At 47.9% G+C, this 27,115-nt stretch overlaps 2 protein-coding genes across 3 annotated transcripts in view; both read right to left on the bottom strand.

Moving 5' to 3' along the window:
* The window catches only part of PHF12 (PHD finger protein 12), a 33,337-nt gene extending 16,790 nt beyond the window's left edge, over positions 1–16,547 (bottom strand). The window contains exons 1-2 of the mRNA XM_069089776.1: positions 16,375–16,547; positions 15,581–15,762 (exon numbers count right to left, since the gene is read on the bottom strand). Coding sequence (XP_068945877.1) covers positions 15,581–15,762; positions 16,375–16,440 — 248 coding nt within the window. The 5' untranslated portion in view covers positions 16,441–16,547. The remainder of the gene's footprint in view (positions 1–15,580; positions 15,763–16,374) is intronic.
* A 2,451-nt stretch (positions 16,548–18,998) lies between these two features.
* SEZ6 (seizure related 6 homolog) overlaps positions 18,999–27,115 on the bottom strand; it is a 77,348-nt gene continuing 69,231 nt past the window's right edge. The window contains exons 10-17 of one of the 2 annotated variants that reach the window (XM_069089773.1): positions 26,594–26,790; positions 24,444–24,638; positions 23,400–23,591; positions 22,937–23,134; positions 22,541–22,576; positions 22,008–22,125; positions 21,828–21,930; positions 18,999–21,660 (exon numbers count right to left, since the gene is read on the bottom strand). In XM_069089773.1, the coding sequence (XP_068945874.1) occupies positions 21,628–21,660; positions 21,828–21,930; positions 22,008–22,125; positions 22,541–22,576; positions 22,937–23,134; positions 23,400–23,591; positions 24,444–24,638; positions 26,594–26,790 (1,072 nt within the window). In that variant the 3' untranslated portion in view covers positions 18,999–21,627. The remainder of the gene's footprint in view (positions 21,661–21,827; positions 21,931–22,007; positions 22,126–22,540; positions 22,577–22,936; positions 23,135–23,399; positions 23,592–24,443; positions 24,639–26,593; positions 26,791–27,115) is intronic. The other variant, XM_069089775.1, reaches the window with a different exon arrangement.

The following is a 27,115-nucleotide window of genomic DNA, read 5'->3' as shown; positions in this document are numbered from 1 at the left end:
AGCTCAGAATCCAGAGATGCTCAAATCCCTTTGTTCTAACCAGTCAGTCAGCACAACACACAACATGCCATCTCTGCATAGTTCAGTTTGTATTTGAGTCAGTACCACTTTCCCCATGTCAGAAAAGAGAAGGCAGATCAAGAGCTTCCAAGGCTGGACTTACAAAAAAAGTTGCAGTGAATTTGTTTGGAGCCCTGTGCTTTGGAGACCCTGACTCATGCTGTCAGGTGAACCCAATGGCAGATCTCTGGATAAGTCTCCTTCAAGGCAACTTGGAACTAACCCTTCATCCCTCAGCCTCTAAGCTGGTGGTCTCTCTGGGGTCATACCAAGCTCCCTGTACTGGAAGGAGTCACAAATGCATTTGTAAAGAATTTGCCTCTTCGGTGCTCAGGCAGTTCCTAGAAGTCTGCCACAGTTATTCACTCCAGCAACTGTGAGAAACACCAGAAACACCAATGAATTGTGAACAAATATTCACCTTTTAGCAACTGAGCTGAAAACTGCTGTGGCCAACCTTACAGTTTAGACCCAAACCATTAGCAAGACTGAAATTATTCAAGACCCAGATGGGCTTCACCAGAGAATACATAACAAACCTGCAAAAGACAAGCTTGGCTCTATTTCCCTTTCCCAAGCTCCTTGAAGGCCTTAGTAACATCTCAGGGAGTTGCTTATCAGGAGACAAAAAAACCAAACCAAGACACAAAACCAAAAACCAGAGGCACATAGCCTGTTCAGACATGCATCAGACACCAAAGGACCAGGGGTAAATGTCAATTGCACCAACTCCCACTACTATTTTCTAGGCCATCTCTCTCCACTCGGATCACCTAGAAGGCCACATCCAAATGAACCAAGGGCAAGCACAAAATGTACATCTACCTGGACTCTGCTGAGCTCCATAGCTGCTTCCATTTAAAAGCTATTCCAAAAAGTCTTGATTATGACCAGTTTCACTAACCCACTAGTGCTGACCTCTTATGCTATTTCCTGAGCCATATACATAAAAAGTAGTTGAGGTACAAGGCAATTGGCCAGGGCCAATGGATAGCCTATGGATTAATTGAAAGGAGTGCCCTGGGCAGATAAACTAAAACAGGGTAACTCTTTGATATAGAGACAACCATGTGCTTGTTTGATGAACTTTCCCTCTTTCTTCACTCTAAAGGAGAAGACTTTATGTCAGATAGTCAAGGCAAGGGTCACTCGAAAGTAGATTGGGCTCTGGGTGGGGTGTCAGGTGGTCCCCTGACTTCAGGGGTCCTGTCTGACAGAGGCCACAACTTCCCTGAGCATCTCCATGCCCATACTCTCATTTGAACCTCTGTAAGCCTTCTGTCTTTTATTTGGAAAGACCCTGGAGTGGGGGGTCAGAAGAGCTGGACCCTGATTCTGGACCTGCCACTTATTAGCTAAGCTTTTTGCATCTGTTAAGTGGGAATATCATCATCAACCCTGAAGGTCTTACAGGGTGCTAAGAGGGAATACATGAGAAAGATCATTGCTAACTGTAAAAAAACAAACCTATGCAAATGTAAATATAAGTGTGTAGCCAGAAGTTACTTTTTTATACTATGGCCATGTATCCTCAGCTAGATTAACTCAAGGAAAAGGGTTATTTTATACTTTGTTTAATATACTACAGGCCCAACGACATCTTGCACATACTACAGGCAAAAAGAAACCAGGCGATCAGCAGAGGGTCGGCAATGATGACAACAGGTGGCTCAAAAGTCCTGTTATTAACACGATCCCTGCTGGTTATGTTAGTGATACTCAGTGGGGTAGCTTTTGTTTTGCTCTGGGTATCTAAGGGTGATGGAGTAGGGGCAGAGAGCTAGCCTCAGCCTCAGCAAGACCTACCTTCAAGTTCTCCCCAGATAGAACCTTGGCCAAGGCAACTCTCTAAGTTGCAGAGAAGGAGTTGATTTGCATTGATTACCAAAAAGATGTGTCACTGGGAACCCTTACCACAGGTGAAATCACAGGTTCCCTCAAAAAAAAAAAATCTGGGGCAATATTTGGTTACATCACACAGGAGATGATCCTTTTCTTCCTACGTCACTTAAATAAGGAGAGGACAGGAGACAAAGTTTATATTTGTGTGTTCTCTAGGAGGGTATGTGGCCCTCACTATTTTAATTTTTTAAAACAATTTTATTCTCATCTCTGCTCCTTTCTGATGAACTGCCAACAGAAGAGCTTCTCAAACACTTTGTTTCCAGATGACCTCATCTGTTCTCAGAATTCTAGACTGGAACCATAAGAATTCTTGTTGGGTATGTACAAAGGTGTGCGCTTGATGAGGAAAGGCAGCTTAGGGAATAAATGCAAAAAAAAAAAAAAAGCAGCAAGAGATACTAAATGTAAGAAAAGGTTTGGGAAGTTAGAATGTTCCTTCCATGTGCCAAAGAGAACATGAGGAGAATGAGGGATATTTCTTTGCTCACTTAAAACAAAGTTACCAACTTTATCAGAGACAAACTATGAAGTGAAAGAATTTAAAAAGGATATACTCCGTGAAGGGGAATCATCTTAAAATAGGATCAACAGGGAGGGAAGGCCTAAGCCTTCTGAAAAGATTCAGTCTTGTTTAAAGACTATTTTTGAGCTAGAACACAGAAGAAGAGAATTCCTTGACAAAGTCTTCCTTCCCCCCCAACATGGGTCCACTGTCAACTTATTTCTAGATGTTTAAAAAGTGACTTTTCAACTCCTATTTCTAGGGAGAAAAGCATTATGAAACCAACACAGGGAAGTCTTACTGCAGTTGGGGGATAAGCTGAGAAACCAGTTCCTAAAGAGACTGTTTTGCAAATAGACTTGAGTACTGCTTCACATCACTATCACGTAAACAGGAATGAAAATCTTTGGAGAGGAGATCGTGCAGCCAAGGGAGTTGTCTCAAACTTGCTCTCTGTCTAACTCAATTATCAGCTACCATGTCTCAAAGCCTTGTTGAATTTCTCTAGTAAAAGGGTTTGTGTATCTTTAAACTCGGTACCATTTGTGAGAGTCTACAAAGATGACCATGTGTAAGTTGGAGTTTAAAAAAAAAAAAAACCACACAAACCTGTCAAAGTAGCCCTGCCCTCCACAAATACCACTGAAGATAAATGATCAATTTTTCTTTACAAAGGACTGGACAAAAGGAAACCATTGAGAGTGAAAAAGGTCTATTGGAGGTTTCTTCATTAGGATTTAGGATTAAGTCTGTGCACTAAGAGAAATCTCCCTCTCCTACTCACCAGTATTAGTTGTAAAGATGCTGATAATGGTTTGTCTTTTTCTGCCCTGCCCTGAGCTCTAGGAGACTCCACAAGAAGCACTGGAGACAGGGGGTTCAGTCCCAGCACTGAATGCAAACTAGCTTTATAATCAATGGGAGGCAAATCTAGATCTAGTTCCTTACCTATAAATTTAGGGAGTTGTACTGGATTGTTTCCATCATCCATGGTCCCTGCAAGCTCTAAAATCCTATTATTCAGCAATCAGTTTCAGAGGAAAAAAAAATCATTAAGGACCCCCTTGAGATGCTTGAAATCTTCAGATTTCTGAGAAGGGCTTCAGGGGAGTGGGAAGGAGTGTTCTGTAGCAGGGAGACATCTTTCAGCAATGGACCTTTCAATTTTATCTGGCAATTGCAATAGATCTCCTGAGAATGAATCAAGTTCTAAGGAGGGAGGGGAACCTTGAAACAGCTTTATTTTCTGAATTTGGGCTGGCCAGATTCAAACAACTTGTGGCTGATCAGGAGGCTAAAGATCGTTATTTTATTTTTGGACTTTGTAAAACTAATTCCTTTTTTTGTTTTTGCTTTTTGGAGGGGGGAAGGTAGGGCAGTTGAGGTTAAGTGACTTTCCTAAGGTCACACGGCTAGTTTTGTTTTAAGTGTCTGAGGCCGGATTTGAACTCAGGTCCTCCTGACTCCAGGGCCATTGCTCTACTCACTGCGCCTTGTAGCTGCCCCAAAACTAATCCTTAATAAGATCATGGCCAGGAATGCTAAGTGACTGATAGAGGAAGGACTGTAGAAAACCATTCTCTCTCTTCACTACTGGGGATGAGTTTTTCCTTCTAGATCCATTTGTAAAATTTTGTTCTTCAGCTCCTGGCCAGAAATAACTGTGTTCTGCTTTGCAGCTTGCTATTTAACTGTGGTTACCTGATCTTAATGGTATTTTGCTAGTTATAAAACAGTTTGTAATGACAGAGCAATGAATCTTGGAAGGCTGTACAACTGAGGGATATGCTTCTCAAAGTTCACTGTTTTATATCATCCATACAGTAAGGCCTGAGAACCCTGGCAAGATGTTAACATGGCATCTATATGCAGACCAATCAAAGCAGGTCAGAGGCATTTACTTTACAAACTGCCCTTCCCCCCAAAGCCAACTTGTACAGCACTGCTCAATCCTTCAACCCTCAGATGGATCTGGGATCTCACTGTATGTATAGCTCGCCCAATGATACAGATCACAGCTTCATCCCAGTCTTTCTTTAATGAAGTCCAAACCCAAATGTTGAGTCCGTTTGCTGACGAAAGTGTCTAGATCTTAAGTGTTAATAGTATTTTTGGAAGGCGACCAAAGAAACAGTCATTCAAGAGGAAAAAGGGAAAAGCCCCACCCAACTAAATGCAACTACTGCACTGTTGGACCTCTCTCTGTTCGCCCAAGCTCCAAGCTCCTGCTTACTGCTACATGATCCTCACTCAGAGCCAAAGAGCTGCAGCCTGTTTTCCTTTAGAATGCTGCCTTCATTCACTAATGAGGGTAACACTCACCACTGCAGGTGGAAGATGTTGGTAGTTGTCATGGTTCTGGGCTCTAATTAAGAGGATCTATTTCAAGTCAGATACCAATGTAGTTGATCTGGCTCTGCCCTCCCTTACCTTCCTCATCTATTAATACACATGAACTTGCACTAAATTAACATTTTTTTTCTTTGCCACCAGTGGGACCTGTTGCTGCACAGTATTGTGTTAATTATCCACAGAACAAAAGCAGTTTTCCAATATGGAGTTGGAAGGGAGGAGAGAAAGGAGAAAGAGGTTGAAGAAAAGAGAAAAGGAGATAAAGGGAGCTGGAGAATATCTTTTATTTCAGAGACTTCTCACATGTACGGACTAGGAAAAGATATAGTCTTTTGTTTCCCAGAGAAATGTACAACTTGTAACTGATAATATAGCAAAGTAACGGAAAATTAAGACAAAGGAGTTCACAGACACTTGAAATCTTCACTCTGTTAAAAGGTTAGTACTGTACCCATACAGAGCAAAGGCTGAAGAGCTGAAAAACTTCAAGAATGAATTTTTCTTCATCTATTATCCTACTTGGACTGAGAAAATACCTTCATATTTGACAAGTAAAAAAAAACCTAAGAGAAACATCAGCAAATACAATGTTTGAATATACATCACCCACACCTGGCATTTCACATTAGTTTCATTAAAAACAAAACAAACAAAACAACATCAAACCTCCCCCTCCCAACAATAATGAACTGGAAGTGTCCCTTAAGAATTCTGAATTCTCCAGATCTCTTATCTAGATATTGCTTTGGGATAGTTTCCAATGGTACCAGAAAACAGCAAAACTAATTATATCCTAGTAAATTTGGTGAAATTAGGACTCTATCATCCCCTCTCCAATTAGGGAAGGAAGAGAGATATTTCAGCCAGCAAACTATAGCACTAAGAAATTTGGATTTTTCATTGCTCTCATACATTTAAGGCCCAACCCTGGAAAAAATCCTGGAATAAGACTTGGCATCATCATTTACAAGACATGCTTGGGGCTGCCCTTCTCTCTCTTAGCCTGGCCTTGCTGCTTTTGACCAACTTAAAACACAGGGTCAATGGGATTCAAAGCAGGAGGTTTAAGGTGATAAGTGAAATGCCCACAATCACTTCTTTGGTCTTCTAGTGGCTTTCTTGATTTACAAAGAGATAAGTAGCAACATAAAAATGGGCTTCTTAAACTAGTCACACCTAGAAAAAGGGATGTTTGCTAAGGTTTTTTAAAATGAGCATAAAAAAGATTTATGGTTATACTCAAATCAATATTACTTATTTAGAGAGCAAAACCAAAATCTTGGGAAGAAATTTAAGATCTCTGGACATGTATTTCAGCTTGTTTTCTGAAAGAAGGGCCATTTTATGGAGGCAGGAAAGATGATGGCCATGTTGAAGTATGCCAGTAAGATAAAAGGCAAAAGAGACCAGAGCTCCACAGGGGCTCTTCCCCAAACCTCCTTTATTCTGGCTACTGACGCAAATACAGCTGTCCTGCTAACTCCATAAAGAACAAGGATCGCTGGTTTTCTCATGCACAGCCTCAGTGGCAGAGTGCTAAGAAGGAAACCACCAGGAGTGCCAGGGCATTACAAATGCCCCATTGAGAAATCCAGCCTGTTGCGTCATTTCCAGAGGCACACAAGGCTTTCAAACAGGCTGACTGTGCCCCCAAATTACATGCTTCTTTGCAGTTAGCCTGTGGCATCCTCCCAGCAGGGGACACCTGGAGAAGATCGTTGCGAGCCAAAGCATCTTGGGAGGAAAAAAAAATGAGTACAAAACTAACAGCTATGGTCAGGTGTTCACCTCTGCCACCCTCTGAAATACTTCTACTAGCTGGCTCCCCATATCACAGAGGCTGGCTCCCCACTCTCCTGGGTTGGCCTCTAACACTTTTGAGAGTCTGTCCTGGGAGATGCAGGTTAGTAGCATATATTTTAATGGTTACTCCATTCAATCACCTCAGAGCACATGCTGAAACTCAACCGCTTTTAAAAATGGAAAAAATTCCAATCACAACAATAAGTTTCCTAACAATAGGAGTTTCACCAGGACACACAATCCAACAAATGGACCCATGCATTCCATAAACCTCCAAGGTGTGAGAGAAGAGGGGCTGAATTTTTCTTTTAAGCTGGGGTCAAGCCTGACTGGATTATCACAGCCAGTGATCCAAGAGCTAAAAAGCAGTGGGTCTAGGAAAGTGGTAACTTCTGGATACTGTACCTTAAATTAAGCAAAGGCTCAAGAGATGAAAAGCTCTAATAATCACTTTGTCTGAAATGGAGTTCAATTAGAGATGAGGTTTTTACTTCATTTCTTCTTCCCCTTCACAGGACCTTATTAAGAAGCCCTATCTGAGCTAAAGCAGAGTAAGCTTTACTCCCTCTAGTTCTACTTATAAACCTCAGACCTCCCTGCCCTACATTATTTCAGTAATCTCCTAGGCAGGCTGTCAAGTTGGGCTGGGCCAGGGTTTGGGGCAGCAGATAAGTGCCCACTAGGGCTTCTGAGAAACCTACCAGTTCTTACCCCTAGTGACCTAGTTAGAAGCTGAACATGCTATCTCTGAGATGGAAAGCCAACATTTACCCTCGGGCCCTGTCATCCTTAGAGGGTCTACGCTAAAAATTTGGATGATTTATATGCAAAAAATGATCATCCTAAAGTTTATATATACTCAAATAAAGGAATTTCAGGAAAGCCCCCCTTAAGAAAACGAAGCACGTATATAGGCTCTACTCAGACATGATCATCTGGCCATGTCTTAATGAAAAATACTGCAGACACTTTTCAGAATATAATTTCTCAAATGCTATCAAAGAGGTAGTATGCATACACAATATGTGATAGGGGAGAAAATGGTCATTTCATATGGTATCACTAAGGTAGGATGGTTAATTTTCATCTCTGCCAGATGAGACCAGAGAGGAAAGAAAAGACAATGGTGTGTGTGTGTGTGTGGGGGGGGTGTAGGGGGTGTGTGTGGTGTATGTTCGAGAGTGTGTGTGTGGGGGTGTGTATGCGCGCACCCACACACACATGCTGCTCCAATGCTCCCCCACAAATCAGTGCTTACCAAATGGCCAGCATCAGTAGCATTTCTCTTTCTTTCATTCTGGTATCTTTTCATCTCACCTTTCATTCCCAAATAGCTGCCCTCCCCACCCATGATCCAGCCACCCCTTGTAAAGAAATGTAAAGAGAGAAAAGCAATTCAGCAAAACCCACATGCCAACTGTGTGAAGGTACATGCAATATTACACATCCAGAGTCTTCCACTTCTACAAAGTAGGCATTCCCTTCCACTTCTAAGAGGCTATTTAAAAAACAAAGACAAACTAAGGAAAATCAAATACAGCCTAAGTGTTGAAATAGGAAAGCTAAGTCCATAAACATTTAGTCAGCTTACTGGAGTCCCATTTTCATAATTCACTGATTAATAACAGAGAGCAGCCAATTGACAGCCAATAAGATGCTTTAGAAAACTCTCCCTAAAAATTAAGACCAGCTCCTCAAAATGGAAAAAAAAAAAAAGACCGGCACAAAGCTCAATCTCTGGAACAAAGATAACTGAAATACCTTTTGATTGATTCAGTGAAGGTAGGAATGAAGAACAGCCCCCCCAAAGTCTTTATAGGTCGCTGGGCTGGTGAAAGAAAAACAACAGGAATCCTGAGTAGCCCATTCTTATAACAGAAGAACTTATTTAAACAACCCTCATTGAAGTTTTGTGCTGTTCATTAGCTTCCCTGCTGTCCTGAGTTCTTTTTAGTCATAAATGCAGAACCTAGATAAGAGAAAGGTAGTACTCCATATCCCTCTGGGATCACAGCAGCATGGAGGTCTGAAGTGGGCGATGCTGCCACAAATGGGGCTCCAACTGGAAATCCAACTTGCCTGAAATTCAGAGAGGATTTTCCCCCAGTCTGGCCTGGAGGTAAAGTGATGTCTTTGGGCCACTGTGAAATTCAAACCCCACGGAGAGTCATCTCCAGCTTGCTAGAGCTTATTTCAAAAAGTGCCTCATGCTGAGCTGAGATCAGCAGCAAAGACTGGAGCTGGGCTCGTTCAGACTCGGATGTTTCTCCTCATCCTGCTGTTACTCTATTTATCTTTTATCCTCTCAAGACTGGGCAGCATTTCCTGGGAGATAGTCTGTGCAATTTGTAAAAAAGCATGGGAAGGGCAAAAAATTGAACACCCAAGCTACTGACACAGAGGAAAGCAAACATAATGAGGCAGACAGGAATGGCTGTGATGTTTGTGTTAACAAATGGTACCATCCACTTGGAATGACCCACACATCATTTCTGTTCCCAAAGCAAAGTACAGAAGAGATGGGCCAGCTCTGGGCTCTCAAACAGTTCAGTGGGAAACTGCAATAAGAATCAAAAAGGAAAATCCAAAGCAGTTCTTTGGATGAGGCAGTGAAGTTATACATTAACTTCCATCAATAATAGGTCCCAGACAAATCTTGGTTCGTCTCTGCAAGGTGTACTTATAGTACTCAGAATCTTATGGTGAATTGAATGCTATTGAATGAAAATAGCCTGATTAAACTTTTTTGGGTTGATATTGTTTTTTTCTTCTACCTTCAACTTTTAAATTCCATTTTATTATTATTTTAAGTGTGCTTAAACCTTATTTTAAATATGGCTACTATTTCCAAAATCTCAATCACCATTTTTCCCCCTCCACTGAACTTAGGGACTGACCTTAAGATCACAGGATTGAGATTTCAGTAATTTAAGAGGGGAAGATAGAAGAGTCATTCCCTTGTTCTTCTGAAGTGTTCTGAGATTATGGGCAGAGAAGTCAGCTAATGACCTGTGTAGTGCGACCTGGGCATGGTGACAAGCCACCTTTTCAAATGCAGTCTAGGACTTACTTTGAATATAATGTCTTCCTCTCTCTGAGATATACTTATGTCTCTGGGGAGAGCAGAGTTATTATTATTTTTTTTAAAGCAACTGGGGTTAAGTAACTTGCTCAAGGTTACACGGCCAGTTATTTTTTTTGTGTGGGTGCCGAGTATCTGAGGCCGGAACCGATCCCAGGTCTCCCAACACTGGAGCCGGTGCTCTTACTTACTGTGCCACCTGGCCGCCCCTAAGCAACTGGGGTTAAGTAACTTGCTCAAGGTTACACGGCCAGTTATTTTGTGTGGGTATTAAGTATCTGAGGCCAGAACCGTTCCCAGGTCTTCTGACTCTGGGGTTGGCGCTCTTACTTACTGTGCCACCTGGCCGCCCCAAGAGCAGAGTTATTAAGAGGTACCTTCTAAGTGTCACTCACCGAGTCAGCACAAGAGAGAATCATTGATAAATACTCTGTAGGGCATTTAAGCCAAATGATGGAGAGGAGGAGGTGTATTTCTGCTAGAGCAACTCAAAACTTCTGGCATCTTAAGGATGAAAACATTTCCAGAGACCAAAGGTGTGTCAACATAGCATGTATCATCACATCCCAAACCAACCCCTTCCGCCTGGGCTGCCTGCTTTTACTATACATCCAAGGAACTTGTGTGTGTTTTGGGGGGGAGGGGAATCAAGAAAGATGGATTTCAACAGAGAATGAGAGTTGGAAGGAACTTCACCAGCCACCTGGTCTGACCCAAATCTAATGACTCCCGCCCTCCAATGACAAGGAAGTGGTCTCTTTCAAAAGCAAACATCTAGCTTTCTTCTTTCTATCAGTCTGTCACTCTAGGGGCAAAACTAAACCTTGCTACAGGACACCTTCACTGGTAACTGATATCTGGGGATATCAAATCAGGCCTGCTATGTTATATGGAAAACCTATAAGCAAATAAATGTATATTTTCTCGTCTCTATACCAATGGTTCTTAACCTGGTATCCACTAACTTGGGTGGGAAAAAAAATTGTCACTTAAATATAATTGGTTTCCTTTGTAAGCCTGTTTTATTAATTTAAAAACACTCCCAAACCCTCTTCCATGCTTTATCCTAACACCCACAAGTTAGTTCAGCATAGCTCATAACCACCTCTTCCCTTTAGTTTACCTGGGTTTAAATGAGACTGCTGACCCAAGTAATTTCCAAAGCAAGCTGCTAATTACATGTTTTACAAATCAAATTGCAGCAATTAAAATCTTCCTCCTTAAACCAAGAGCCTCCAGGTACAAGGACAAATATAAGGAATACTTTCCCACTTGGCTCTTTCATGACACACATAGACATTTAAGGCTGGCTAAGAGAAAGAGAGGGAGAGAGGGGGAGAGGGAGAGGGAGAGAGAGAGAGAGAGAGAGAGAGAGAGAGGTGGAGTGGCAGATTTAGGCAACGTTCATCTTTGGAATTCTTTGTCAGAAAAGTTGAAAGAACAAAAAACAAACATGTCGATCATTTTGCATTTGTCTCTACTAAGATATAGCATCTGGATCTAAGTGAAATAACTATTCACTAGCCATTCATTCAGATGGAGAGAGCTAAATTTTTATTGGGAGGGATCAGAAAAGGTAGAGGACAAAACAGAGGAAGGAAAATGAGTGGCATGTCTACATCTCTTTGAATTTTGTTTTTATTTTCATTCTGAGCTTACTATAAATCAGTATCTTTCATTCAATATATAACAGTGACTACTACTAAAACCACTTTTTAGTGCAAGTTAAACAATTAATTAGAAATTTCTCTGATTAGTCTTTATATAAAAAATTTTTTCTTTGAAATTTTAAACCTGACTGGAGCTTAAAACAGATGTATGAGAATCGTAACTCTAGAATCCAAAAGTATGACTAAAAGAACTGTACACCAAAGGGGGGGCAGCTAGGTGGCAGAGGGCCTGAAGTCAGGAAGATTCATTTTCATGAGTTCAAATCTGGCCTCAGGCATTCACTAGCTGTGACCCTGGGCAAGTCATTTAACCTTTGTTGCCTTAATCCACTGGAGAAGGAAATGGCAAACCACTCCAGTATCTTTGCCAAGAAAACCCCAACGACAGTATAGTCCAAGGGGGTCACAAAAATTTGGACATGACTGAACAACAACATGGTAATAACTTTTTGAATTTTACTGATTTGTTTCAAGTACCATGATAAATGTTATATTTCAGGAGAATATTGTCCCTTTTTTCAAGTTGAGCCTTCTTTTCTTACCTTTAACAGTTCCTAAATCATTAGGATTATAAAAATTTTGACAAACATGCAATTAAAACAAATCCTTAGTCTTTAAGTTAAGGTTTTTTTTTTTTAAATATGGGCTGATCACTCCAAGCCTCTGAAATGAAGTTTCCCACAAAATTATCTTTTGTAGAGAAAATTACCCATGGACAAATTTTAGAAGTAACCATCAAAACTTAAATATTGACTTAACCTCGGCTACCTTAGAGTTTAAATGGAATGCTTACAATATTAAAAATATACAGATCTCATTGCAATACAACAAAAGTAAAGGAAAAAAGTTCACTATAGCTTCAAAACGTTCTACTGTTCAAAAAAGGGAGGGTTTTTAAAAGGTCAAAAGTGCCACTGGCAGGACAACCAACAGTACACACCTCACAAGTTCCACCTCAGAATCAGTCCCTTCTAATTTCTCAATCCTGCTAAGAGGACTCCTCAGTCATGGCATTATACCAGGAGCTGCTGAACAGCTCATGGACCTGAAAAACCAGGAAAAAACCATCCTGCTAGCTAATCATCAGGACATCCTGAACGCCAGTTAAAGGTGGCAGTTTTCCACTTCACGTGAGAAACTTCTCTTGCTGTGACTCGCTGAAAATAATATGCAAAACTCAGAGGCGAGCTCAGTTTTGCCCAAGCAGCACAGACTTTTTCTCTTCCATTCTTCGAAAACCTCATTTTGGATCTCACTGCCAATACCAGCGAGAGGAAACCCAGCCAACAATTCCAAATATAACATGCGGAGGCAAATGCTGCAGAAATCCGTCTGACGGGAAGCAAGCGTGCTGAGGGAGGTAAGGGAGATGCCTGCTCAATGGGACAGTCTCAGTTCCTATTTCTGTTTGGGGCTATGAGCTTGCTAGGAGAGGAAATCATGATGTTTTTCACCAAATTCATTAGTCATGCCCTACAATGTTCATTTTGCTATGAGGTGATTATACCCATTTCAATCAGAAAGGTAGCAGAGTAAACTCAGCTCAGGCTCAGTTAGTCTAACTTCAAAGCCGTCTTAGAAGCTAATCACTGTGTGACTGGCATTTTCAGAAAGCACAACTTAAAGCTGTGCAATTAGAATGTTCAGGGAACATTTGAAAAAGATCTCCTTCCACTTTACCTAACACAGGCTTGGTATCCCTTCCCACCACTCTGAATAATTGATGTACCAGTTAAACTTGGATAAATGATTCAACTGTCACTTAAACAAGTACTTACACATTATTTTCTGAACTCTTATTGTTCAGTAATATCCTAAGACTAACCTCTACCACTCTGTTCTTTCATAGACTCACAGAAAAAGACCCAGAAAGAAACAGGTGTTCTAACTGAGAGAAAATCACTGTTCTTCCCACAGAATAAAACAGGCTAGAGAAAAGAATGGCCAAGAAAACAGTCAACCTCCCTGATCATTTCCTTCCTGTAGTTACTGGGTAAAAAACTCATGATTCCTTCTGTGCAATATCATCATCTAAGAATCTAAAATGTGCCTACATCTGTTTTGGAGATATTTCATCAGGTCCTTTTCCCAGTTAATCAGAGCAGGTATCCTGGGAGAACTTTGAATCAAGATCTAAAGTGGCAAAGCACTTTGCCTTCAAGGATTTGTAAAACTCCAGCTACACACCAATGCATTCTGGGAGTATAGAGGAAGCAGTCATTGTTATGTTTATCAAAGTAAATATGCAATGGGAAGTTGAAGAAAAAAAGTCTGCCCAAGTCAACATTATTTCCAAACAAGTCTCATACAGATCAGTGGAACCTGAACCCCAAAAGGAGTCGTGCATAATCATGAGGATGAGTCAATTTTTTTAAAAAGCAGAAACTTTTCCCAGAAGGACAACTCTGTCATGAATGAGTCAATGGATTACTGTCAGTCTAGCAGCACAGTGAGGAGAGAGGTGGCTGAAGAACATGGTGAAAATAAACCCAGTCTATAGGATGAGGGTTATCAAGAATTCCTATCTGAAAGTAAAGTTTCCAGTCTTCCCACCAATACCAAAAAGCATTGTTCTCCAAAATCCTAAGAAACATAAATTAGGCTGCCCTACCTCAACATAAACAATAGGGTGTTTTATAATTTAAATATTAACTTGGGTTGTTAGTAGTACATTCAATTCCATCACCTTTAAGGAGACACATGCCCTACCTTATTTAGCAGGAATCTCAACTTGCCAATGACCATTACCAATCTCATTCATAGAGGGAAAATAATAATTCTGATTCACTGAAAGGAAACCTGGATAAACCAGAATTTCATTACAGCTAGAATGAAAACAATTGTTACAGTTTGACAAGATTTAGTCTCAACTGATGAATTAAAAAATTCAGGGGTCAGGTGTTACACTTTGCAAACCAATGAACACTTGTACAATGCCCAAGGTTTCCAAGGACAGTTCCATTTTTTAAAACAAATGAGACTAAAGAGTGTAGGCCTTACCAAATAGCCCAAGTTCTATGTAGAAGCCATTACACTCACTCAACACCAACTACATCCAAGAGTAAAACATTAACCTACATTGCAAAATGATGTCCACAACCCTGTTCCAATATGACCAAACAATCACAACCTGAAACAAGATTAACTGAAATTAACTGTCAACTCACATAAAATACCTCAAGGTATAGAAATTCCACAGCATTAAAAGAGCAAAGAGTTTTCCTCCAGCTGTATAACACATTACAGGAAGTATATACTCTTAAAAGCATGGATCCCCTCCTTTAGAGTATTAGTCACTTCACCATAAAAATTTTAAAAGCTACTAGCAAAAATTCCTGCAGGACAAAAACATTTCTACCCCAGCACCACTGCAAGCTGGGGTGCGCTCCGGGACAAAACTATCTTGGTAAAAGTAATGGGCCTCTTCCTACACAACTTCTGACCACAACCTTAATTTCCCTACTATCAGTAATCAGTCTAATAAGTGGTTCAAACCCCTACAATTAGCACAAATTCAGAGTATGCAATATTTCACTCCATCCCAAATTGGGGGAAGAAGGTGAAGTAAGCTGGAGGAGAGCTTGGGCAGGATCTCCACAGACTTCATGAAAACAGAGACACAGGAGGCAGCCATCCAGCCATCCAGCCTGCCCGGCTGCTCGGCCGCCCGCCGGGGCCACCGCGGCTACAGGACAGGCCGGGCCAAGGCGCAATCTGGGCTCCCGCGGCGGCGAGGCCGCTCGGGAGGGGAGGGGGCGGAAACTCGGGTCTGTACGCCTCCGGGCCGAGCGGCGGCGGTGGGCGCCCTTCCCCGGGCTGGGCGGGCAGGGCAGGGGCCGGGGCCGGCCCTGCGCCGCGCTCCCCTCCCCCCGGCGGACGGGCGCACGTTTCCGCCCCGGCGGCCAAGGATTTCCCAGCCCGGGCCGACCCAGCCCCGCCGCCGAGAGCCGCGCAATGGGCGCCCGGGGGCAGCTCTAATGGCGGGCCGCGGCGCGGGCCAGGCTTGCCCAAGAGGCGCGGGGCGGGGCGCGGAGGGGGCCGGGGCCAGGGGCTGGCCTCCCGGGGCCGCCGCCGCGCCGGCAAATCCTCTCTGCAGCCAAAATGGCGCTGAGAATAAAAATATAATTTAGAGGCGGCCGGTCGCCATGTTGTAAACAGAGGCAGGGGCTGGGGGGCGAGCCCGCGCCCCCTCCGCGGCGGACCTACCAGCACTGGAGGTGGAAGGCGGCCGGGCAGTGGTCGCAGCAGAGCAGGTCCCCGCCCTCCTTGCAGCTATCGCAGCTGTCGTGGTTGGTGGCACGGCCGCTCCGGCGCGGCTCCTTCTCGGGCTTGCGGCTCCTCTTCTCCCCTTCCTCGCTCTTGGGGGGGGCCAGCAGGGCTTGGATTTGCTGCGCACACGGACAAACGGGGCGTGCGTGGGGGGCCCGGCGCGGGCCCCGGCCCCCCGCTCTTCTTCCCGCCCGCCCCCCGCTCCCGCTTTGTCCTCCTCCTGCCTGCCATCCCGCCTGCGCCTCGGGCTCCCGAGCCCCCGGGCTGCCCGGGCCCGCTGCCCAACGAGGCGGCCGGGCTCCGAGGGCCGGAGGACCGGGGCTGGGGGAAGGGGTGGCGGCGGCGGTCGGCGCGCTCCACTTCCTTGTATGGACACGGGGCAGGCCGTCCGCGGCCCCGGACCCGGACCGGAGGCGGACCGAGGGAGGGGAATGGGGAGCGGCCGGTAAGGCACAAAGGGGCCGCGGAGGCGGCGCCGGGAAGGTACCCCGAGGCCACGGGATAGGGCGGGCATCTGGGCACGGAGCTCGGATGGGGGGCGGCGAGGGCCAGGGGCTGCTGCCGGGCCTCCCGAGCCCCCATCTGGTAGAGAGAGGCCGAGCTCCGGTCCCCTCCCCCATTCCGCCGGCGCTCCCGGAGCGGGGCTGCTTTGTAGGCCGGGGGAGGGGGGGGGGCCCGGGGTCCCCGCCCTCCCTGCCCAAAGGGGGGGGGGGCGGGGGGGCTGCTCTTACCTCCATCAGCCCCCCCGACGTGTCCAGGTCGTACACGATCGTCTTGGTCTCCATTTTCTCCCACATTCATCCACCTCCCGGGCTGGGCGCGCTCCGCTCGGCCCCCCCCCCGACCCCCAGGGGAGGGGGGGTGTGGGGGGGGGGGGGGGCCCCCCCCCCCCCCCCTCTCGCCCCAAGGGCCCGGCCTCCTCGCCCCCCCCCCAGCCCCAGACCCCGGCCCCCGCGGGGCCCCCGGGGCGGCACCGTCCTCCCCTCGGGCCGTGAGGGGGGCGCGGCCCCTCAGTCCCGGGCCGGGCTGCTGGCTGCACGGTGGCTCCGGGCTCCCGGGGCTCGGGCCTCGGCGGGGCCTAGGCCCACAGGCTAGAGCCGGCGCTGGCGGCCGCCGGCCCGGCCGGGGAGGCTGACGGGCGCTGCCATCCCGGGAGGAGGGGTCGGGGTCGGGACGGGGGAGGGGGGGGGGGGGGGGGGGTGGGGGGGGGGGGGCGTGGGGGGGGGGCGGGGGGGGGGGGGGGGGGGGGGGGGGTCCCCGGGCTCCGCCTCTCGCCGCCGCCGCTGTCTGCGTCCCCGCTGCCGCGCACTTGGCGCAAACTTACCGCGAGCGTCCGCAAAGCCGCCCGCGCAGGCGCTCCGGGCTCGCCGCTCGCCGCGCGCAACCGCACTGACAGCCGGCGGCCTCGCTCCCGCGCAGTCGCGCAGAGGGGGCGCCCCCCAGCGCGCAGCCGCGCTGGCAAATGCCGAGAGCGCCGACGACCCTCCCACCTCTTGCCGCGCCGGCGCATTGAAACCCGAAGGATCTTCTTTTTGCGCAAGCGCATTGGAGGACTCCCTAGGCTCACGGCGCAGTCGCGAGGAATAGTGGAACCCTTCAGCCGTAGGCTTCAGTGAAATGGCCAAAGAGGAGCCGCTCCCTGCGCAGGCGTACCGAAAGCTCCAGCCCCGACCCTTCCCCCCAGCCCCCCACCTCCGCCAAAGCCGCACCCGCTTGGTGCGCAGGCGTATTGTCAGTTTCACGAGAGCTCGTTTCCCTTCGCCATCTTGGTAAAGGGAGCTTATACGGGCGTATTCTTGGAGCTCTGTGACTTGGGTGAGCAGGACACGACAAGCTGTGGTGCTGGCTGGGGTTGTTAGACGGTCAGTAGGGGCGGAGTTTTTAGTGGTGTTAGTCGGCACCGTTTGGTTAGGAGCCAGTGCTGACTGACGGCTGCGCTGGATCTGAGCGCCATGTTTGTAAAGGGGGGAAAAGGGACATTGCTACGGAAGAGGGGCTGCTAGGAGTAGCGGCAGCTACGGCGGGGCTAGCTTCTTGACCCCTCCCGGTTCGAACAGTTAATCGTAGTACGAGGATCCCAGGAGCCTCTGGACGACCGCTCCTGGAAATTGCTTTTCAGTACTAGGCCAGAGGCAGAGAGCTCCTCCACGTCAATAGCTAAGCATCTGCCTACGGCGGACTTCGATGCCCGACATGCAACGCCCCCAGGCGCCCCAGCGCGTAAGGGGAAGTGCATTGCAATCTGGGAACAAGTCTACGAGCCTCGTCGTCGTGCACTATGGGAGTTGTAGTCTGGGCGGCGGCGCTGAACATTTTGCACAGTATGCTAAGGAAGAAGTGCTAAAATTAAGGAGCTACTCAGCGAGTTCGAATCCTGGCTCCGACACCTAATGGTTGCCTACCTACCAGCAAGGCCCAGACTCGCCCAGAAACCAGTCCTAAGCCGGGGATGACAATACTTTCACTATCTGCCTGCTTCACAGGGTCGAGAGGAAAGCGCTTTGGGAGCCTCCCATTTGCACAGCACTTTAAGGTTGTCAAGCGCTTTCTCCACAACGCCAGGCAAGGTGAAAGCGTTGTCCTGTAGAAATGGGAGCTGCCGTTAGTATAACAAACAACTACGTAAGAGCATGGTCTGTCCCCTAGGAGCTGGGGTGCTGCATGCTGGGATTTGTAGTCTCTGGGAAGTGGCGTTCCTTCCCGTTCAGGGATAGAGGTCCCCACCGGGGGCTCCCAATGAAGTCTACAGGTCAAGAGTGAGACGTACAGATGGAGAGTGCTGCTGATTGTAAGCTGTGCCAAGCCCCTCATTTTGCATGTCAGGTCTCTCTGGGAGTCAGGCAGATAGGTGTCTGAAGGACATATGCAGATTGTTGTCCACTATTATATCACTTAGAGTTTGGGAACACTTTAGATTGGGGGTGCAGATTGAGAAGAGTAGATCAAAGTCATGCCCCAGGGTGAGGGTCCACCAGAGTTTGGACACAGAGCCCTAAAACACTAAATCTGGAAAGAACCTTAGTCACATTGCTAGTTAGTGGCAGAGTTAGGACCAGCGCTCCATTTTCCTGACTCCTTTTCCAGCCTTAAGAGTCAGGGTGGTGCAGTGGAAAGACCGTTGAATTTGGAGTTAGAGGACCTACATTGGAATCCTGTTTCTGCCTTTTGCCACTTATGTGACATTGGGTCACATTAAGTCACTTAATCTCCTTTGTGCCATATTTTCCTCATCTATAAAATGAGGAGTTGGATTAGATGGTGTCAGAGGTTCTTTCCAGCCCTCAATCTAGGATCTAATCATTCCCCCCACCGGATTTCATTGCCTTGATCTAACAAATTGCTAGTCCTTCTTTTGGGATGGTAGGACCAGCAGAAGTATGTGACCTTATGCTCCAATTTCCCTTCCTTCAGTCAGGCTGCTTATGCCAAGGAAGGGAAAGAGGTGGCCTGGTGACTTCTCTAGGGAATATCCTGTTTCCAGGAATCTACCTATGGGGGATAAACAGGTTGTTCACCATTCCTCTCTGCTGCCTCTATCTGTGCTGAATGAGGTTGGGGAGCGCCTCTCCCCAAAGTGAAGTGATGAATGAGCCACATAGCCATACAGAGAGAAAGAGAGAGTGGAGGCTGCCAGCTTCAATCTCTGCTAAAACCCTCCTGCCCGCTTTTAAGGACTCTCCCACAGGCTCTCTGAGGTTGGGACCTCAAATGCCCTGGCGTCATTGGCTTTCCTCCTGCCCCCAAGGGCTCAGCTGCGCTGCTGTGTCATTCCTTTGGCACCAGCTTGGCAGGGGAGCTGGGGAGAGAGGGCGAAGAGGAAGCCCTGGCACCATGCCCAGCTATCAAGGCTTTGTTTTGATCGACAACATCAGTTGCAGCCACAAGCAGGAACAGGAGGCGGGCTAATGAGGGAAATCAGACTGTTCTGGTGACAGGTGGCAGGGAACCAAACTGCTCAGGAGACCTCCCACTCGGGTCACGGAAGAAAGGAGTAACCCACAAGGGCAAAGGAGAGGGCCTTGGTAGGCTGGGTGAGCAGAAGCTCACCTTGGAAAGCCCCAGACGTGGCTCCATGAGCCCCAGCCAGATAGAGCAGAATCCAGATCTGGCAGGCGACCTCTTGTGGTTGATCAGGGAATTGCACCGTCTCCTGTTCCCTGGGAAATGAGTGAGGGACAGAGGGGGAGGATCCTAGATCTGCACTTAGAGGCATGTTCAGAGGACGCCCCCCTCATTTTACAGAGGAGGAAACAGGCCCAAGGAAGTTGAAGCCACCCGGCTAGGAAGCTTGCCTTGCATGCCTTGAGGAAAAAGGGTACTCAAAGAAATCAAGGATGGTAGCTCTCCCATGGAGGGGTTTGGGAACGTGCTGAGCTGCAATCCTGGGTCTGTCCTGTCGCCTCTAGAACAGTGCCAGTAGAAGGAGAAGAGGATGGGGCTGGATGAGCCGCTAGGCTCCCAGACCAGAGGGAGTGCCTACCAGGGGAGAAGCCGGCTCATCTGGCCCTCCCCATCGGTACCAACTTTTTCAGGCTCTGTTTTGCACATAATGGCTGTTCAATAAACATTTGTTCTTGTGATTTTAAAGGAGCCCAGGATCTGTTTTTGTGTCTGCCTTTACCCTCCCCATAATACCCTTCTGACAGACAAGTAAACACCATCCACCTGACTGCCGGCTTTGTTGAAAACACCTTTTAATAAGGAAACAACAGAAATGAAAGATTGTTCTCTGGCTGGAGCCCAGACCTATGTTACACTTTACACATACAAAGTGGCTTACAACCAGTTCCTTGGGTCCCCCAGTGCAGCAGGCTGGCCCTCTGCCCCCAGGGCTAGTTTTCTGGGCTTTTGGACTGCCCCTCTCCTGGATGTTTTTTGCCTCTATCGCCCCCCCCCCCAAAACAAACAAACAAACAAAAAAACAAAAAACAAAAAGGAAAGAAAAAATATTGGTAGATGGAAGAGAAAATTATATGTCTGGAGTTGGGAGAGGTTGGGTTGGGAAAGAAGGATGTTTATAATGAACCAGCACATCAGAGGAAGGAGTGTCACCTCTCCTCATCCCTTTCACACACACACACACACACACACACACACACACACACCTCTCTCTCTCTCTCTCTCTCTCTCTCTCTCTCTCTCTCTCTCTCTCACACACACTCTCTCACTCACTCTCTCACTCACTCACTCTCACTCTCAAACACTTCAGAGGGTGGGGCAGGCCAGGGAAGGATAAGGTTGTCCCCTTTGGCATGGATTACATTTCCCAGGAGAACCAGTCCTGGGTGGGTGGGAGTCCCCAAACCCTTAGAGTCCCTGGGATTTCTTCCTTTCCACCCTTCTGGCTTTTGGGAGAGAGGGGTGGTTGTCCACTCCTCTGATAGGAGAGGAGGGATTGGGGAAGCTTACTGAAGTGTGAGGGGGTCATTCCTGGGAGATCCAGAGAATAGACCTCCCCTAAGAAGGCAGAGCTAATTGTGGACATGAAACCTGTGTGGGCTCCTTCCTACCTCTAGGTCGGCCCTCATTCTTTGCCTGTGAAGAACACAGGGAGAAGTTTCTGCCACCCACCTGGCCTACCTGTAGCTCATTTGCCCATGGTTTGAGAGCATAGAGACTGAATGGAAATGCTCTGACTTCCCAGTCCCCAAGATCCAAACCTGGTGATGGGGGAAGAGGCAGGAGAAGGCTGTTTTTCCAGGGACCAGATAGTGCTTCAGCCTGGCTTTCCCAGAGGCAAATGCCCTCATAGGCTTAGAGATGGGCCCCAAGCAGGCAGAAGTGCCCAGTTAGATGGGTTGTGGTGGCCAGTGCAGGTGGGGGAAGGTGCAGCTCTGAAAGGGCTAGGGTAGAGTCTCTTTCCAGGTGGTATGTACAGGAGGTGGGTAGGGCAGCAGATAGTTTGTCAGGGAAGCTGCTGACCAGTTGGTAATGCCAGGCAGGGTGGGCTCCCCCAGACTGCCCCCTCTCCCTAAATGGACACCTCATATTCCCTCGTCTCCTGCAAAGGAAAGAGACTGCTGGGAGTTGGAAACCACCCAGCAGACCCTGGCCCACCCCCACCCTCCTGGGGAAAGGGATCTTTGGGACAGAGTGGTTCCCCCTCAGGAAAAGATGCTTGTCAGGAGCCAGTGACAAGGACTGTTGGGTAGGAGGGCAACACAGGCTCAATTAGGGAACTTACTCCAGTCTCGTAGGTAGGATTGTCAAAAGCAGATTCCACGGTGATGTGGTCGTAGGGACGGGGCTGAGCCAGAGGCAGCTGCAGTGGACTTTTCCCTTGGACCCTGTGGGACAGAGGGATGGGTGAGTATCATCATTGGGACTTTGGAATTGTCTTGAGGGCAATGGCAGGTACACTTACTTAGAGAAGTAGAGGTAAATGCCTCCCATCAACAATGCCATAGCCACCAGAGGCAGGAAGACGGCGGCTGCCACATGAGCGGCATCCAGAGAGTTTGTGGCAGTAGGGGCCTTGGCAACTATAGGCACAAAGGATAGGGTCTTAGTGGGGTGGTCCATGAAATCTGGGCCTCTTGTCTCCCAATGGTTGCTTCCTGTCTTTACCACCTCCTTTCTTTCCATTCTGCATCACTCTGGCTTTTGCTGTTGACATCAGTGCCAGTCCCATTGCCTTCCTGAATGAGTGCCCTGGGCCTTCCTTTTCACCCAATTACTATTTCTGGATGAGGTGGTTTAATAATGGATGACTTCTTCCACTGTGTCCCCTCCACCTTCTTCTCCCTTCTCTTACTCCATAAGTGCTTCATAAGGTTCCCTCCCCCCAATAACTAGCAAGGGCAAGCTTTAAGTACCAGGGATAGCATAGACCCTACATGCAAGAGTAATGTGTGTGGGGTGTGTGTGTCGATAGAAACCAAGGAGTGGGGGGCTCACCATCCAAGCTTCGACCACTGTAGAACTCCAGAGAGGCTGGGATGAGAATTGGGAAGGAAAGAAGGAAGAGAGAGCAGTGATCTAGTTAGAGCCCAGGGTCATGGCAAGGATCGGGAGATCTGGGGGACAGGGATGGGGTTCACCCAAATAGAGCCCGAATAGATTTTCCAGTTGAATTGAGGCCAATTAGACTAGGGAAGGGCCAAAGGAGAAAAGGGCAGGCCTGCCAGGCAGAACTCTGCCCAGGAGGACATTGTCTGGAAGCGAGCCACGCATTATCATGGGATGCTGATAACGAAGAGATTGTTTGCGGTCTTCATGTTGTGTGGCGCTGAGGGGAGGGGAAGAGAGAGTCAGCCAAGAAGTGGAGATGGAAGGCGTGCTGAGGAGACTCACTAGCCTTGCAGGTGGGTGGCTGGTCGCTCCACTGTGAAGGATGTCCGGCCATGCACTTAATGCTGGCCTCTCCCTGTAGCACATAGCCAGGGGCGCAGGAGAAGTGGAGGGTGGCGCCCGGAGGGTACAGCCGCTTTTCAGGACTGCGGGCTCCATTTTCAGGGGTCCCAGGCCCGTGGCATGGCTTGTGCTGTTCCACTGCAAAGTCAGCCAGAGTCCAGTGAGGGCACTGGGAGTGATCACTGGGCAGAGCCTCTTGCCAACCCAGCTATGGTTTCTAGGGTTTGGAGACAGCACTCCCCCCACCTGGCTCCCAGGACTTGAACTTCTTATCGAAGGGGGGGACCCCATTCTTTCTCCTTTGTCCCCTACCCCGAATAGGACATGTGTGTGGGTAGACATATTCCTCCCTTAAAACCCCATTCCTTCCCATCCCTGTAGCCAGTACAAGCTTGGCACTTACAGAGGCATTTGGGGGCTCGGTCACTCCACTTAGGGCTGCCTGCCTGGCGGTCGTGGCAGCTGAGAGTGGCACTGCCTGTCAGCACATAACCCTTGTCACAGATGTACTGCACGGTGGCACCCACCGGAAACTTGGGGCTGGAAATGAGCCGACGGCTGTGATCCACATCCCCTGGGTCGTGGCACGAAGTCACTGGGGATTGGGGGAGGCAGAACAAGCTGAGGCTGAGGATGGGCATGGCCTGTGTACGTCTCCTGTCTGGTCCTGCCCTCCTCCAGCTCTCTTTGCTCTCTGCCCCCTTCCACAGATGTACAGCGATGCACATTCCCAGACTCCGGCTGCCTTTCCTTTCTGTCTGGATGTTATTGAGCACTTACAATGTAAATAAGGGCTGTTCTAGGCATTATGATGACTAAAGCACAGAGGAATAAGACAGGAGAGCAGATCCCTATTTGTAAAGGTCTTAAAATCCAGTTGAGAGGTTGAGGAATGAGATACACACATAGCTAGTATAAAGGCTGGCGTGTGAGTGGTACAGATAGTGTTGGTGGAGGGAGAGGGAGAGATCATTGCGCTCATCAGGGGAGGCTCGTTGGGGGTGGAGGCGGGATTTGAACTTGACTTTGAAAGAGGAATAGGATTTAGCTAAATGGAAAAGAGGGGAGGGCATCCCAGGCAGGGGGCACAGCTGGAGCAAAGGCGGACGGGAGGAAATGAGCATGGTCCGTTTGACAGTCAAGCACGGAGCTTTTCGGCCATCCTAGACCTTGTGCCCAGGGCTAGATTGTGAGCTTCTGGAGGGCAGGACTCCCTTTCGTTTCTTTTAGTATCCCCAGGGATACTGCACAGTGCCTGGCAGGAATATTGCAGGTGTATAATAAATGTTTATTGATTGATCAGTAGCTTGGCTCTTCAATTCTTTCCCTCATGTCCTTGCTTCCCTCTGCCTCTTTGTGATTGTATTTCTACCCCCTTTGTATCTGCCTAACTGCTTCTGATTTAGGACTGGCTCAGCGTGGGGGCAGAGAGGGTGCGTTCACTCACCCCTCTGACATGTGGGCAGGTCTTCACTCCAGGTGAGGTCCCATTGACACATGAGGGTGTTGGCTCCAGCTACTTCAAAGCCTGGGTAGCACTGGAAGGTGACCACAGTGCCATGGACCAGCTCGGGCTGAGATGGGTTTTTCCAGCCATTGGGGATCTCAGGCAGCTCTGGGCATGTGTCATTGCGGGGCACCTCTGGAGACACAGGGATGTCAGGGCTCAGGCCATGGGGGAAGCAGGGGGACAATGAAGGCGGTCCCAGACTTTCCCAGGCATCAGTGCAGTCTGGAAGATGCTTGGGGCCTCCCTCCTCCTTGCCCTAAAGGCTGCCCACATGCCCCTCTTTTCCAGCCTTTGCCTCTGTTGGCAACCTTTATCTAGGGTTCTAGTAGCCTTCATGCTTCTCCATTACCTTTCCTTAGATTATCTATCTAGAGTTGGAAGAGACATCAGAAGCCATCTTAATCCAACCCCATCACTTTACAAATGGGGAAATTGAGACCCAGGTAGCTTAAATAACTTAACCAAAGTCACATAAGTATTTAGCATCAGAAGTGAGATTTGAACCCAGATAATCTGAATGCAAAGCCAGACCTCTTTCCAGTGTACTGCATTGCCCCATCATACTCTCTCTCTCTCCTCCTCTTTCTTTCTCTCTTCTTCTTTCCCTCCTTCTCTCCCCCTCTCTTCTTTCTCTCTCTCTTCTTCTCCCTCTCTCACATACACAATAAAAATTCTCTCTCTCCCTCTCCCTCTCCCTCTCCCTCTCTCCCCCTCTCTTTTTCACACACATTCTTTCCTCTCTTCTTTCTCTCTCCCTCTCCTCTCTTTCTTTCCTCTCTTTTTCATTCTCTCTCCCTTTCTCTTTCACACACACACACACATACTCTCTCACTCCTCTCCTCTTTCTTTTTTCTCTCTTCTTTCTCTCTTTCTCTCCCCCTCACTTTTTCATTCTCTCTCTCTTCTTCTCCCTCTCTCACATACACAATAAAAATTCTCTTTCACTTCCTCTCTCTTCTCCTCTTTCTTTTTTTCTCTCTCTCCTTCCTCTTCTCTCTCTTTCTCCCCCTCCCTCCCCCGGTCACCTTAGTCACATCCTTGCCTCTAGAGCCTGTAGCTTACTAGATATTGGTGTGTGTGTGTGTGTGTGTGTGTGTGTGTGTGTGTGTGTGTGTGTGTAAGGAATAAGGTTGCAATTATGTCTCATCTATTGTTAAAGACCTTTTGAAAGATCATTCTGAAAGACATGCTGCCATCTTCCTTTAGTCCTGGCCCCTGCCCCACTGGCCCACCCCCTATCCTCAGCTTGGCCCTTTTATCTCGAGGCCTGTCCCTGGAATATTAAAGCTGCACTTCAGAGATGAGGTAGTTGGAGTCCACTAGGGGGAGGTGACTTGTCCAAGGCCACACAGATGGTTAGCAATCAAACTATGCCTAGAACCAAGTCCCCAGACTCTTTCTCCAATGCCCAGTCCCCTCTTTCATTATGGTCTTGCCATTTTCCCATCAATTGACCAACATTTGCAGGAATGTTCCCGTATGGGAATGCTCCTCCAAGGAGCCTTGCTTTTGGAGTCAGGGAACTTGGGTTCAAGTCCTGGCTCCATCACTAATTACCTGTGAGATTTCAGGTAAATCCTAAAGCCTTATAAGATGGCATCATTAGCACATCAGACCTGCTGCTGCTGCAGTCTGAGGACCTGGCTTTGAATGCCACCCTTCTTACTCCCTGGGCTACTTCAGGCAAATCACTTGGCCTTCCTAGGTCACAGTTGCCTCATTTGTAAAATGGGGGTTTGGACTGATGGCACATGCGGTCTCTTCCAGCTCCAAGCATATGAAACAATGTGCGAGGCCATGTGTCTCTGAATTGGTTCTTTCTGATAACTGACCTACATTGTTTTCTTAGTGGGTACTCAGGGGAGATGGAGAGCAGAAGGTCATTTACTTGTCAATAACACCCTTTCAGAACTTGGCATCTCTCCTTGGGCGCCTTCTCTTTCTGGGCACGAGCTTGTCCCATTTCTGTCTTCCCTCTCCCCCTCCCTTTTCAGTTGTCTCCTTCCTTCAGGAAGCCCTCCCTGATCCCATGGGCTGGCTGGCTGCCTCTCAGTGGGGGTGAGAGTGGGGTGGGGAGGTGGGCTCACCAAAGAAGTGGACGACAAACCCCTGCTGGTAGCCCACAGCAGAGGCCCCGGGATCCGACTGGAACTGGATGGTGACATCCGCCATGGAGGTAAACAACTTGAAGTGTCTATGGGTTCCTGAGTATTGCCCCAGCACCCGGGCAGTTAGGTCGTCCCCGTCATAGAAAGTCAGCACATCCCCTTGGCCAATCCGAAGCCTATTCCAGGGTGAAGGGGTGGGATGGGGTGGGGGGAGGATAAGTGGGTCTGTCAGTACTGAGGGCAGAGCCAAGGAAATGCACTGGGCAAGAGGAGAAGATGGGGCTTAGGAATTACAGGCCTAGAGTGAGAAGGGACCTCAGACTAGTCCACCACCTCTTTTTACAGATAAGGAAACTGAGGTCCAGGGAAGTATAAGTGACTTGTAAGCTCATACATTTTGAGAGACTTCAGAGGCTGCATCTAATCTAAATCTCTCATTATACTGAAGAGGAAACTGAGGCCAGGTGGAGGTGGTGGTTAAGTGACTTGCCCAAGGTCTAA

The sequence above is a fragment of the Petaurus breviceps genome, unplaced genomic scaffold, assembly GCF_028583685.1.
Source record: "Petaurus breviceps papuanus isolate PSGF00001 unplaced genomic scaffold, PetGlider_PUasm1.0 186, whole genome shotgun sequence".
In the NCBI taxonomy this organism is placed as follows: domain Eukaryota; kingdom Metazoa; phylum Chordata; class Mammalia; order Diprotodontia; family Petauridae; genus Petaurus; species Petaurus breviceps.
The sequence above is the reverse complement of the archived record's forward strand: the minus strand, read 5'-3'. Positions and strand labels throughout refer to the sequence as shown.